This window comes from Myotis myotis, unplaced genomic scaffold (genome assembly GCF_014108235.1).
Source record: "Myotis myotis isolate mMyoMyo1 unplaced genomic scaffold, mMyoMyo1.p scaffold_m19_p_4, whole genome shotgun sequence".
NCBI classification, from domain to species: domain Eukaryota; kingdom Metazoa; phylum Chordata; class Mammalia; order Chiroptera; family Vespertilionidae; genus Myotis; species Myotis myotis.
Window position 1 is genome coordinate 49,078,852 of NW_023416346.1, and position 13,758 is coordinate 49,092,609.

Genomic DNA, 13,758 nt, shown 5'->3' on the forward strand with positions numbered 1-13,758 from the left:
AAAAATGTGTGTATGTATGAGTAGAGAGAAAATGAAGTTTTAAATATTTTGAAGGGTTCCATGACCCAAAGAATCTTAGAGAGTAGGACTGTAGCTATCAAAATAAAATGATAGAGTACAAATCAACATAAATAACTGTAGCAAGAATGTAAACATTCATAAAGACAGTAAAGATTTAGAAGTGAAATGCCAAGAGAAATATGTAATGGTATAAAAGCGCCTCAAAATATTTTTCAAGAATATAAAAGTCAAGAAGCATATTGCTACATTCCTTTTTGAAGCTAGCTAGATTGATTTGCCCACCTTTGGTCTAGCCACCTACAAAGATTATAGAATTAAAAGAATATACAATATTAAGATTGTGCTAGAATATTCATGTAAGAATTAACCATTTAACAAGGAATTAAACTGTGTTTGGTGATTATCCTAGACCTTTCTCCATGTAATCTTTCATTATAACTACTGCTTTTACTAAATCTCTAATTTTTAGCATCATTATATTTTACTGCAAATTCCCAATAGGTCCCATTATTTTAAAGACCCTTAAATACCACTAGGATATTATGCTAAGTTCAGCACTGCTGTTTTAGATACCATTCCTATAAAAGCTTGATCCTACAAATTCCACCAAACAACATGATGGTCACATCTTTCTCAATGAGACAAACTAGATATTTTGTATTCAGAAGACAATATGAAATGAATGTGTGCAAGATGACAGTGTTTCTGGGAAACAATACCTAATCCTAAAAAAAGATGAGAAAACAGTACTAAATTAAAGAGGCACATTTATCATTTATGGAAAGCCTACTGTGTTTCAGGCAAAGAACTCAAAGACTGAGCTCCTCCGCAACTAAACTGTAAGAGTTTCTCTATAGCAAGAACTGTGTCATCTGATAACAAAAGTAGATTCTTATGCATCTATGTTAAAAGACTAATTGACTAAATGGGCTTGACAGATTTAGGAAGTACAGCTGAGAGTAACTGGTGGTCAATCATATAAATAAGGTTGGAGATGAGTTAAAGCCTGGAGGACTGACTAAATAGCGACACCATTAATAGATATAAGGATTTCAGAAACATAATAGGAGAAATATGATTTTAGTTTGGGGCACATTTAAGGTACTTAGAGAATTGGCAGACATGACAAGTAGACAACTGGAAAATAGCATTCAGGAGCTCAAATCAGAGTTGGGGACATTGATAGGGGAGTCAACAGAAGCTCTAGGTGTAATGACAATACCAAGAAAAATATATAAAGAGGACCAGCCTTAGCTGGTTTGGCTCAGTGGACAGAGCATCAGCCTGCGGACTGAAGGGTCCCAGGTTCGATTCCTGTCAAGGGCACATGCCCGGGTTGCAGGCTCAATCCCCAGTATGGGGGTGTGCAGGAGGCAGCCAATCAATGATTCTCTCTCATCATTGATGTTTCTGTCTCTCCTTCCCTCTCCCTTCCTCTCTGAAATCAATAAAAATATGTTAAAATAAATAAATAAATAAATAAATAGAAGAGGTCCAAAAATAGAATCTAAAACACAATGATTTAAAGAGAAAGAGGAGTTAGCAAATAACTTGCAACCAAGTAAACCTATTAGGATTTTCTCCAGGTAGATTTGATGAGTAGAAATCAGTATGTTTTTAAATAGCAATGCAAAAACTGAAATAGGTTATATACCTGTAGCTATCACACAATTTAAATTTCTTGGAATATTCCCGATTTCAAATATTTTGTACTCTTGTTCCCATAAATGATGGAAATACACTGGAATTCAGTGTTCCAATTACAATTCTCATATCATCGTTTGGATAATGAAGTAGCATAAAAGTCCTTTTTCACATTATGCTCAGTTTCCTCATTTGCAAAATGGGACAGTAAACAGTACCTATTTCATAGAGATTAAGCAAATTCACACTACAAAGTGCTTTAAATAGTACCTGACACATACTACGCATGCAACAGGTATTAACTTATTATCATTCTCTACTCCCCCATAAAAATGTATACTAATTGTAGAGCAGAAAATTGATTAGCCCATAGCTATCAGGACCACCAATTCCCAAATCTTTCCCAAAAAACAATTTTAAATAATCTTCCCATATATCTCATTTCTCAGACTGTATGAAGATTTTTGGTCATCTCTGAAACTTTTATTTTGAACAAATCAGAGGGATTAAGTGCTTATACCATAATAAAGAGCCAAGGAAATATTTACATTACCACTAGTTATTTCTGATTTTTAGTCTTAGAAAACTTTCTCAAACTATCAAATAAGCAATACAAACTTTATATATTGCCCTTTGTGCCTAGATTATCTGCCTTTATAAGTACACAAAGTAGTGCTCTAAGGCAGTGGTCGGCAAACTGCGTCTCACAAGCCACATGCGGCTCTTTGGCCCCTTGAGTGTGGCTCTTCCACAAAATACCATGTGTGGGCGCGCACATACAGTGCGATTGAAACTTCGTGGCCCATGCACAGAAGTCGGTATTTCGTGGAAGAGCCACATTCAAGGGGCCAAAGAGCCGTATGTGGCTCACGAGCCAGTTTGCCGACCACTGCTCTAAGGTATCTAAAATCAGACAACTGACAGTACTTTTAGATGACTACTTTTAAATGTTCCAGAACCCTACTTCAAGTTCATCAATTATACTCTTACCTACCACCAAATCTTTCTTGCTCTTATTTTCTTTTCTCCCAAATTATAAGCATACAGTAATCTAAGAATCCTTACTTCCCAGTCATCCCCTTCCTCACATAATTTTTCTATTCCAACATCAACTTTCTGTTGTCCACTTCTGAACCTATCCACAATGTGAATTTCTCAAAATACTAAACTTTCCCTTTTGCTTCCTTATTCCTGGAAATCTAAATAACTCGAACAGAAAACTGCTCAAAAAACTGCATTCCACTTACTAACTTCAAGAACCTGAAGCCCTGTCATGTAATACTCTTCGAACTCCAAAAATCTACAATTCTGTTTTAAAGTCTTCATTCATTCAGTCTAACATTAATTCTACCCCACAGCATTTTGCTAGATTCCAAAAACTCAGTAATCACAGGTTTCTATGTCTGAATGAAGGTTATCATAAACCAAAGGAAAACCCAATTAAGTGTGAAATTCCTAGTAAAATAAACTAATTAACAACTCCTGGAAATGAAGAAAAGTTTCCTTGGAAGGGATTAAAGTAGCTAAACGAATAAAAAGAAACAAAAAGCTTACAATATATGTTATGGTATGATAGAAAAAGAGCTCAGGAGTAAAGAGCTGCTTCTAGGGGCAGCTTTGCCAAAGGCTGTTATTTCAGATAAGTACTAACCTCTGGCCTTCTTCCTCATCTGAGAAATGAGGGAATGGACTAGATGATCTTGAAGATTCCTGTCAAATCAAAATGATTCCAAGATATCCTTTGATTTTTAAACCCCACATTTCATAAAGGTATAATCAAGAGATGTCACTACACACAATTGAAACCATTGGTTAAGCCTTTGCTAAATAAAATAATGGAATCTGGATTTTGTATTCTAATGAGAAAGAAGCAAGCAGAGGATTTGGGGTTCCATATTGCTTTTCAGTTGTCTGCAGTTTGAGTACACCCTTTCATTTGTTTCTGATTCTGTATGATTAGTCCTTGATATAAAATAACTAAAGGTGAGTGATCAACATAAAGTCACAGTTTTTCTCAAATTAGAAAAACACATTTAGAAAGATCCCAGAAAAGTCAAATTCTCTCTATGGATTTAAATAAGGCCTTTTCTACAACTTTAGTATTAAAATACAATTTTGATTATGGTGCTGTGAATTCTCAACTGTGTAGATTACTCACTTTTTAGAATATTCTCAGCAAAATTTTAGTCCAACTTGGCTTCCTCCTGCTACCCAGAGTACTTCTCAGCCACCACCTTCTACCGTTAGTAAGAATTTAATATTAGCCCAAGTAAAACACAATCAGGAAAATAAATTTACAGAAATATAAAGTATCCCAAGTAAAATACTTAGAATAGTCAACATTTTGGGATAATGTAATGGAAAGCAGGTCATTACAGTGAATGCTCTATTTTCATGGATGAACTTTGTCTAAAATTTCTGCCAGAAAACCATGAATATTTATGGATAACCTAATTTATTTTACAGGTCTTAAGACTACTTATGCTCATCATAATTTCATAATATAGGTGAGGCAAAAGTTGGTTTAGTTGTTTGTATGAAAAAATACAATAAATATGTAAAAATAAACTTTCCCATACTCATAACTGTAAACATACTTTTGCCCCACCCTGCATATCTGTTATGTGAACTGTAAAACCATATATTTAGCCCATACACATCAGAATATTTATTCATTCGTAAAACTAATTTTATAAGTAAAATTATGATGTTACATTAAATGTTATAATATCACTGTAAGAGAGGTTTCTTAGAAAAGAATAACACAGCAAATCCTATTGGCTTGTCCTTTTGGTTTACTCTTCTCAAACCAGTAAAGTTCTGACATTGGGCAAGATTACTGTCACTATATTTTAGAGAAAAAAAGTGAACACATCCACTCCACTCTAATATTTGACTCCTTGAGTTATAAATCTAAAGATGTTGACTCTCAGAATTTTTTTACAAGTTTGTTACTGTTTTATTTTCTTACTCTAAGAAAAATCAAACTAACTACATTTGATATTGTTGTCAGAGTTTTCAAATTTTATTCATTTTTTCTCATGATTCCAATTCCACTTGGGATTCTAGGATGAAACCTGTAAATGCTCACTACATACTTCTAATACTTAAAAATAAAGATCAAGGGGAATTCTAATAAATCTACTAAACTGCAATTACTATTTGAACTCAAATGCTAATATTCACACCATAAAATTTTCTAACATTCTTTAGATGTAGGAAGTTTATTAATTTATATTACTCTGCAAATATATCTTATGCATTTAATTTGATTTAACCATATCCCATTGGTTGGATTTGGGGGGGGGGATGTTTTTAAAGTGTTGAGAGTTTAATGTTTATTTTTGTAATCCAACAACTTTATCCAAAAATGCAGAAAATTTTTCTGGCTGGCCAGGAGGAAAACATTTCAGTGTTGATAAGTCCATTGACTGTAACAGCCCAGGAAGCGTGCTAAAACAAAAAAGAAAAATATTAGGTAACATGGGAGAAAATTTCAGCATTCACCTGCTGCCCATTTGATGAATGAATCTAACTTCCAAGAATATTGTGAAGCTTCTCAATCTATACATGTAATTTTAATGTATTTTAATATTATAGGTATACATACTAAGATTAAAGCAATACAAAGAGCTATATATCAACATCAATTCAAAAGATACTGTATCTTATGTCAACTGATATATTTCAGAAAGGATGTGGTCACATGGCTTTGGAACACTTCTTAGGACTGGGAAGATACAAATTGAAACAAAATTAATTTATGAAACAGAACAAATGAAACTAAAAGTAACAGCTGCCAGACAAGAACAATAAGCTTGGGAAACTACTAGACCATTCATGAAGTTGGTGGAATAACTTTTTGACAGTAATTTACTATAATAAATCTGGTGTAAATTAAGCAATGTACAAGCCATGCTTGTTGGAAATAAGATTCCAAACCACAACTTAAAACTATACTTCAGGAATTTAATTAAACCAGCCACTTAAATTAGAATATACAACCACCTAGCCTAAATTTGTGGCAAATAAATAATATACCTAAGATGAAAGCACAACTAATTGCTGATTCTTATGGCATTCATGTGTATGATTTTATTGAAATTAATATAAGAAAAAAATGACTTTTAAACCTTTAATAAATTTTTAGAGATTTGTACAGCTTCCTTTTCAGCCTAAATAAAGAGTCAGGACAGGACATCCTTTATGAAATCAATGTTTTCCTTTTATAAATGTACTGACACAAATTCAAAGCTGATTTAACATTTTAAATGGAAATACTCATCAAAAGTGTCTGGAAAAATTGACTTTCATAAACAGTAAGATTAGAGTTTATTACTCTCAACTACCTAATGACAGATATGCCCATTATCTGAGGTCCACATAATTTTGATTATCTAGATTCTCCCTGACTTACAATACCTTTAAGAATGGCTTCTATATTACAAAGCAGCCTGACATTCCCTCTCTTCCATCATTATAGGGATTATGATGTCAACAAATACTCCTGAAACAATCAATGAATCTGTCTCCTCTTAATGAGGAGGAATCCTTGTTTTGTTTACTGATGTATCCTTAGTACCTAGAATAATGTGAGGCACATAGTAGGTGCACAATAAATATTTAATGAATGAACAAGTGTTTACTGAATGCCTAGGAGACAGATGCAGTAAAGCTTAAAAGAAAAACTTACTACGTTCTAAACAGCCGTGGGCAAACTACAGCCCGCCGGCTGGATCCAGCCCCTTTGAAATGAATAAAACTAAAAAAAAAAAACAAAAAAAAAACCGTACCCTTTTATGTAATGATGTTTACTTTGAATTTATATTAGTTCACACAAACACTCCATCCATGCTTTTGTTCCAGCCCTCCAGTCCAGTTTAAGAACTCATTGTGGCCCTCGAGTCAAAAAGTTTGCCCACCCCTGTAACATGTTTCTTCTAAAGTTTATTCTTTATTTTCAAATTAACTTCAACTTATTATAATATAAAAATACAGGGTGGGCAAAAGTAGGCTTATAGTTGTGAGTATGTGAAGCAGTTTATTCTTGTATTATTATATTAATTATCTGTATTACAACTATAACCCTATTTTTGCCCATCCCTGTATGTATTTTGCAATACTTCTATAAGGTCTTTGCTTTTTAAAACATCAAATTAGGATAGCTCTTCAAGTCGAACAATTGCAAATTACTGACCTGACCCTTTGGCAAGCTTCTAGTGTCTCAAGAAGAATTAATAGAAAACAAAGCAGCAATTTTCTTCTTCCTTCTACTGTGATGTTGATCAGTTTCTGTTGAATTCTAAGGTACTTCTAGAAAATAATACTCCTTACCATAATGTAATTCCCCTGCTTAAAATACTCCAATGACTTCTCGCTAAACATAGAATAAAATCAGAACTCTTACATGAGCTTCTCTGCCCAGTATCATCTTATTCTACATTCTCCTTTACTTACTATGCTGCCACACTAACCCTCCCTCTGTTCCTCAAACATATCAAACTCAAAGCTCATTCCTAGCTTAGGGCCTTTGCAATGGCTGTTCCTTCTGCCTTTAGAGCAGTGGTTCCCAACCTTTTTTTTGGCAATGCCCCACCTAAGCATCTCTGAAATCCTGATGCCCCTCTCCCCCCCCTGTGACATATAATTCTTATTATTCAAAAAGTGAACTCCTATTCACACAGAGGAAGCCTAAAAGGCCATTAACTTGGTCTAAACAAGCTTCCAAAGAACATGGCATCCATGAAAGAGAAAAATGAAAGAACGAAAGGACAGTTGAAGTACTGAGGAATAAATTGTTAAAAATAATATGAAGTGATATGAAAAAATAACAGTTTTAAAACATATAATAGAGACCTGAAATGCATAAATATGTCACAATATATATTTATATACTATATATGAGGCCCCTACCACCATAAGAAATGCAAAAAATTCACTGCTAATAACTCATTCTTTAATTGCCCCCCTTAAAAATCAAACTGCCCCCCTCTGGGGCATTTGCCTCACGTTGGGAACCACTGCTGTAGAGCTTCACAAGACTGGCTCTTCCTTTTCATTCATTAGCTTAAATGTCAAATACCATCATGACTTCCCTAACCATTTTAGATAAAATTAGATAATTAGTCTTCACCCAACCTATCACTCCACCCTGACTTACTTTCTTCATAGCACATTTCACTATGTAAAATTATATTGATTGCTTATTTATGAACTGTTTACTATCTCCCACCATTAGAACATTAGTACCATGGGACTTTATCTCATGTTTACCACTGTATCCACAGTACCTAAAACAATGCCTGCCATATATTAGGTGTAGTTGAATTAATGAATGAGCACACTTAAGAGATTCCAGGGGATTTACTTAACGCAAAACCTGAATTAAAAATAAGCAAATGGCCCAGTCAGTGTCTCAGTGGTTGAGCATCAACCTATGAACCAGGAGAGCATAGTTCAATTCCTGGTCAGGGCATATGCTCGGGCTGTGGGCTGGATCCCCAGTGTGGGGTGTGCAGGAGGCAGCTGATCAATGATTCTCTCTCATCAATGATGTTTCTATCTCTCTCTCCCTCTCACTTCCTCTCTGAAATCAATAATATATTAAAAATGTTTAAAAAAATAAGCAAATTCCTTCTTTGAATAATGAAAATCTAAATAATGAACTCAAAAATTATATTCTCAGAGATTTTAGCACCCAGATGAACATAAATTACATGCACACACACACACACACACACTCAGATATTTACATGCAATGATGCAGGTACAGATCATAGTTGGAGTGGAAGACAAACAAATGAGAGGGTCTGACAGGTGAGAAAAATCAAAGAATGTTTGATAAGTGGGAGAAAGTAAGAGGATGAAGAGACAGATGGGGTAGGTAGCTGGGTAAAAATAGGGAGGAATTAAAGCAAGAAGTCAAATAATAAGTCTCTAGTATACCTGCAGGTACAGTAAAAGAGATGCCCGTCTTTGTGTAGCTGTTTTGCTAATTCCAGCTGATGATTGTTCATCAATTTTTCATTTATAACCACTACAAGAGGCTTTCTTTTTTCCAGAGTCTCCAAACAGCTTCCTGCACCTACAAACATACATCAAATTTGTTAATACAGGTTTTTAAAAAAGTTAAGCCAACAGATATACAAAAAGATGCTCACCTCACTAGCTATTAAGGAAATGCAAATCAAAACTACAATGAGATACCACCTCACACCTATTAGAGTGGCCATTATCAACACCATAGGTAATAACAAGTGTTAGAGAGATTATGAAGAAAAAGGAACCCTCATTCACTGCTGGTGGGAATGTAAACTAGTAGAGCCACTATGGAAAACAGTATGGAGGTTCCTCAAAAACTTAGGAATTTAATTACCACATACCCAGCAATCCCTCTTCTGGATGTTTACCCCAAAAACTTGAAAACATTTATTTGCAAAGATATATGCACCCCTATGTGCACTGCAGCATTATTCAAGGTGGCCAAGACATGAAGACAACCAAAGTGTCCTTCGATAGAGGATTAGATAAAGGAAATGTGATAGATATATATCATGGAATACTATTCCCCCATAAGAAAAAAGACAACACTGCCATTGGTGACAACACAGATGAACCTTGAGAATATTATGCTAAGCAAAATAAGTTAGTCAGAAAAAGCTAAGAACCATATGATTTCACTCATATGTGGGATAATATAAAACTGAAACTTATGACACAGACAACAATATGGTGGTTACCAGAGGGAAGGGGATGGTGGTAGTAAAGGGTAATGCAGGAGAAATTTATGGTGACAGAAGATTTGACTTTGGTTGGTGGGTCCACAATACAATATACAGATCATGTACCATAGAATTGTACACTTGAAACCTATATGATCCTATTAACCATTTTCACCCCAATTATTTAAATTTAATAAAATGTTTTAAAAAGTTAAAGTGTTCTACCAAGTTTTGTGCTAAAACTGAAAAACTTAGTTGGCAGAACTACAAACCAGGACTTTTAATTATATATTCAAAATACCAAAAGTATAGTTATCAGTTGCTCTTTAATGTTATAAACCTAATTTTAAAAATACATTTTTTTAACACTGCCAATAAATTAAGTGCTTTGCCATTTGCCCTCTAGTTGGATGCCCTGGGCATGGGTTTTGAATCCAAATAAAATTCAGGTTCAACATACTGTACATGAAGTGTTCTGCACATCTATTAAAAAAGTAGAAAAAGCAAGCCCTCAATAGTGATAGGCACCAATAAAGAAAAACTCTGACCACTCCTTATGAGTTTGCCTGTGAGGTTTGATTCCAGAAAACAGTCAAGGGTAAATCTCCACAAATGTGCATATATACAATACTTGGGTCAACTCAACTTTAAAATCTAAAATCATTTGGTATTTTCTATGGCAGGGAGGAGATTGATAAATGAACAGACAAATCCTTTATGGGTAAATAATGCTAAGGCAGTAATAAAAACACAGACTCCAGCATCAGATTGTTATCTGTCTACCACTTACTAACTGGAAAAGTCACTTAACCTCTGTGTCTCTGTTTCGTCATCTGTAAAATAGAGATACTAACAGTATTTAGTTCATAGGATTGGGAGGGTTCAACCAGTTATACACACATAACAAGTATAACAATACCAAAAGCTGTTGCTATTATCCATTTCTAATCACCAATTTGTTAGTGCTGTCTACTTCTAAAGACTTTTCTCTCTCCAAAGAAGGCTTTTTAAGAACCACAAAACTTCTTCCTCCCTCAGTTATCCAGCGGTCATAATTGCAATGCTCTCCCAAAACAGTTCTTCTGAAGGTATAGGCAGTGTAACTAGATCAGGATGGTTCGCTGAAGAGCAGGCAATGATATACAATATATACTTGTTACAGAATATTTTTACTTAATGTATTTCACATTCACATTTAATAAAAATGTAAAACATCTTTCAAAGTCAGTTTCTCCATGACTAATCCAACCAATTAGATGGCTTAACACTACTGCAGATCTAAGTCCAAATACCTCAAATGACAACTCTTTACACACGTCATTGGGTCAATTATTTTGCCCGTGTTTAAAGTTTCTTACTGTAAAGTTGGGCTATGATAATTAATATCCCATCCTTTTACCACCCAGAAATAACAAATTCTGTCCAATATTCTCGATTGTTATGTTCAAATAAGTCTTTTACTCAAAAGGGCTACAGTTACTCTAATGATTTTATCTCCAAAAGGTTCAAGTTTCTGTTCTGAAAAAACCAAACCCCGTTAAGATTCTAAGGCACTTTACCTGCGTGACTTATAACAAGATCTGCTTCCTCAAGGTCTTCTTTCAGTGAATCCTTGTACCTATAAACATCCAGAGTAAATGACTCAGTACTGAATGGTTCAGGTACAAACTTTCCTCTGCCTATCTGTAGAACGAGTCGGTTGTAACCAAGGGTCTTGATGATCTGAAAAGAGGCAAAACAGAAAACAACAGGCCTTTTACACAGGTTACTATAAAAATAGTAGTAACAGCAAACTCTAAAGTCGGTGTTCAGATCTGAGGACGGGCTGCCAAATAGTCTAAATGGAGACGATTTCTGTTCGTTTTCCAAAATGACCCATTTCCTCCTCGTCCCGGGCCCTGACAAGGCACCTCACTAGCCCTAACGGATCTACGCGACCCAGCTCACGGAGTCCTGAAAGAAGTGGCCCCGCAAGAAATCTGAGACCAGGCAAAGATTTTTGAAAAAGGCGCCGAAAACTCGGCCGGAGACAACTAAGAGCTCCCAGGTCCGACTGTGCAAACAGTGACGCCGCGCCACATCAGACCACCGACCGGCCGCGGGGCCGCCCCAAAGGCGCGGGGCTGCCCAAGCGCAGCGGAGCCAGGGCAGGGGCGGCGAGCAGAACGGGCTGAGCAGAGTTCAGCCAGGTCGATTCGGGTCCGAATCCAGTCTGGCTGAGCATGCCCAGGGCCCAGGGGCCCAACGCGGTTGCACCGCCCACAGCCCGCTGGAGAGGGCGGCGAGGCGGGCCTAAGCCCTACAGGCGGAGCCGCAGGAAGGAGGGGCCAGGCCGAGGACCACAGAGGCGGAGGCGGAGATTCTGAGAAAAGCCAAGGAAAGGAGGAGCTTGAGGAAAGACAGGGAGGAGTGGCCCGGGAAGGCGGCAGGGAAGCTGACTGAGGCAGAGGACTCTGTGATGCGGGAAGGAGTCAGCAAAGGGACAGTGGGACCTGGTGTCCCGCTCAGGAAGATTCCTCCTAGCGCGGCTGTCGCGCTAGGTTACCGAGGGTGGAGGCGGCGGCAAGTGGCGAGCTCAGCGAGACGCGCCCGCTTGCCGCCCTCCCGCAACCCCACTCACTTGCAGACAGTCTGGCGCCAATACACAGGCTATGAGGTCGTCAAAGCTGGTGGTCCCCACTGTAACAAACAAGCACTTCATCGCGAGGATTCCCAGCCCAGAATCGCAGGGATCGGATGTGACGTATTGAGGTCACGTGAACGGCGCGTTCAGTGGGGGAGGCGGAAGTTGGCCAAGGCAGACAAAGTGCGGCGGGAACTGGGTTTGTATGGCCCTATGGGGGGTGGGGCCAAAGGCTACTTAAGTGACGTGTCAGCCACTGTCGGAAGTCATTTACAAGTAAGCTCCTGGGACACTCACATTAATGAGGTGGAGAATTAACAGATTTAAGTTTATTTTTCTCAGAAGTGTCAGTTAACAAATAATAATGAAACCTTGCATCCTATCTTAAGAATTCTGTTTGATTCATTGCTTGGGTACCACAAATCTTAATGGTACAGAAGTTTGAAATTCTTTATTTTCTATCATGTTTTGCCAAGACATGAACATATGAGCTATGGTTTTACTCTGAGTCTGTTGAGAGAGCATGAAATAAAAAAGCGCCTTTCTAAAATCACTCATTAGAATGGGCTCTTCTAACTTTGGTTCTCCAGAAGCCAGAACTCTATGGCTGGCGTTTTTTTGGAAGCTGCAGCAAGAAAATTAACCTCCATTAGCAAGCATTGCGCATAAAGTAGAGGCGTTAAGGCCTGAAGTTTACATCTGTAATGCATTGAACCCATCCATTGAACCATTTAAAATGTGAAATTTATGGTAAATTTAAATTATGATGAAATGTGAAATTGTACATTAGCATGAATATGTACCACAGATACATTACAATTAGGCAGTCAAGTACAGGAGAGGTGATTTCTCAATACTCCTTTCTCCTACCACTGTTATTAAGATCATTGCCCGCTCTATCTGGTTCTAATGTTTTCTGTTTCCAACTTAAAATCTCACTTTAGGTCATATTTATACTTTTCCCTGGCTAGTTATATACCAAAGGGAGCCTAAAGAAGAAATTGTTTTAAAGAGAAATAGGATTGGAGTTGAATTAGATGTAGATCTTAGGCTGAAAAAAAATCTTTTTACCTTTAAGTCTTGTAGCTTGAGTAATTGTCTTTCTGAGGAGTGATATCCCTGCTATCCCTCTCTTGGTTCTAAATTTCACAAATTAATGATACAGTGAAACTACAGTTTCATAACAGTAAATGTAGATAATGGTTGAATAATAAAATATAAACATAATCATATATTCTGCCCAATAAGAGCAATAAACTATTGAAATATAAGACAAAAATATTCCAAAATACTCTGTAATTCCGAAAGACCTTTACCTCTTGTGTCTCTGAAATATTTTTTAAAATTTTTTATTGATTAAGTTATTACATATGTGTCCTTATCCCCACATTACCCCGCATCCTCCTCCCCCCCACTCTGAAATCTTTTCCTATGTCTGGAAGATATTAAAGGAGCACTGTTCTGTGGCTCACAGAGAGATTAAGCACATATATAAATTAAATGTTCTTAAATTACCAGAAAATGAGAAAATTTAACTTCTAATACTTTTAATCTGCTAAACTTTAATAAAACATATTGCAGAAACTGATCCAGAACTCTTAAGAATCCAAGAAAACAATTTTGGCAATTAACTCTTTTCTCTGTTTTGTTAGTTTTAAGTATAATTCAAGCATGAATTTTATTTACTTGGGTGTGTTTACCCTAAATTTATACCAGCTTACTGATCAAATAAATTAACATTATTTTTAA

The 13,758-nt window shown here is 36.4% G+C and overlaps 1 protein-coding gene across 1 annotated transcript in view; it reads right to left on the reverse strand.

The window, feature by feature from the left end:
- Nucleotides 1-12,144, reverse strand: part of ALG13 (ALG13 UDP-N-acetylglucosaminyltransferase subunit) — an 86,026-nt gene extending 73,882 nt beyond the window's left edge. Inside the window, 3 exon segments of the mRNA XM_036304950.1 lie at nucleotides 8,611-8,749; nucleotides 10,946-11,108; nucleotides 12,007-12,144. Of these exon segments, the coding sequence (XP_036160843.1) occupies nucleotides 8,611-8,749; nucleotides 10,946-11,108; nucleotides 12,007-12,087 (383 nt within the window). The 5' untranslated portion in view covers nucleotides 12,088-12,144.
- Nucleotides 12,145-13,758: the final 1,614 nt, after the last annotated feature.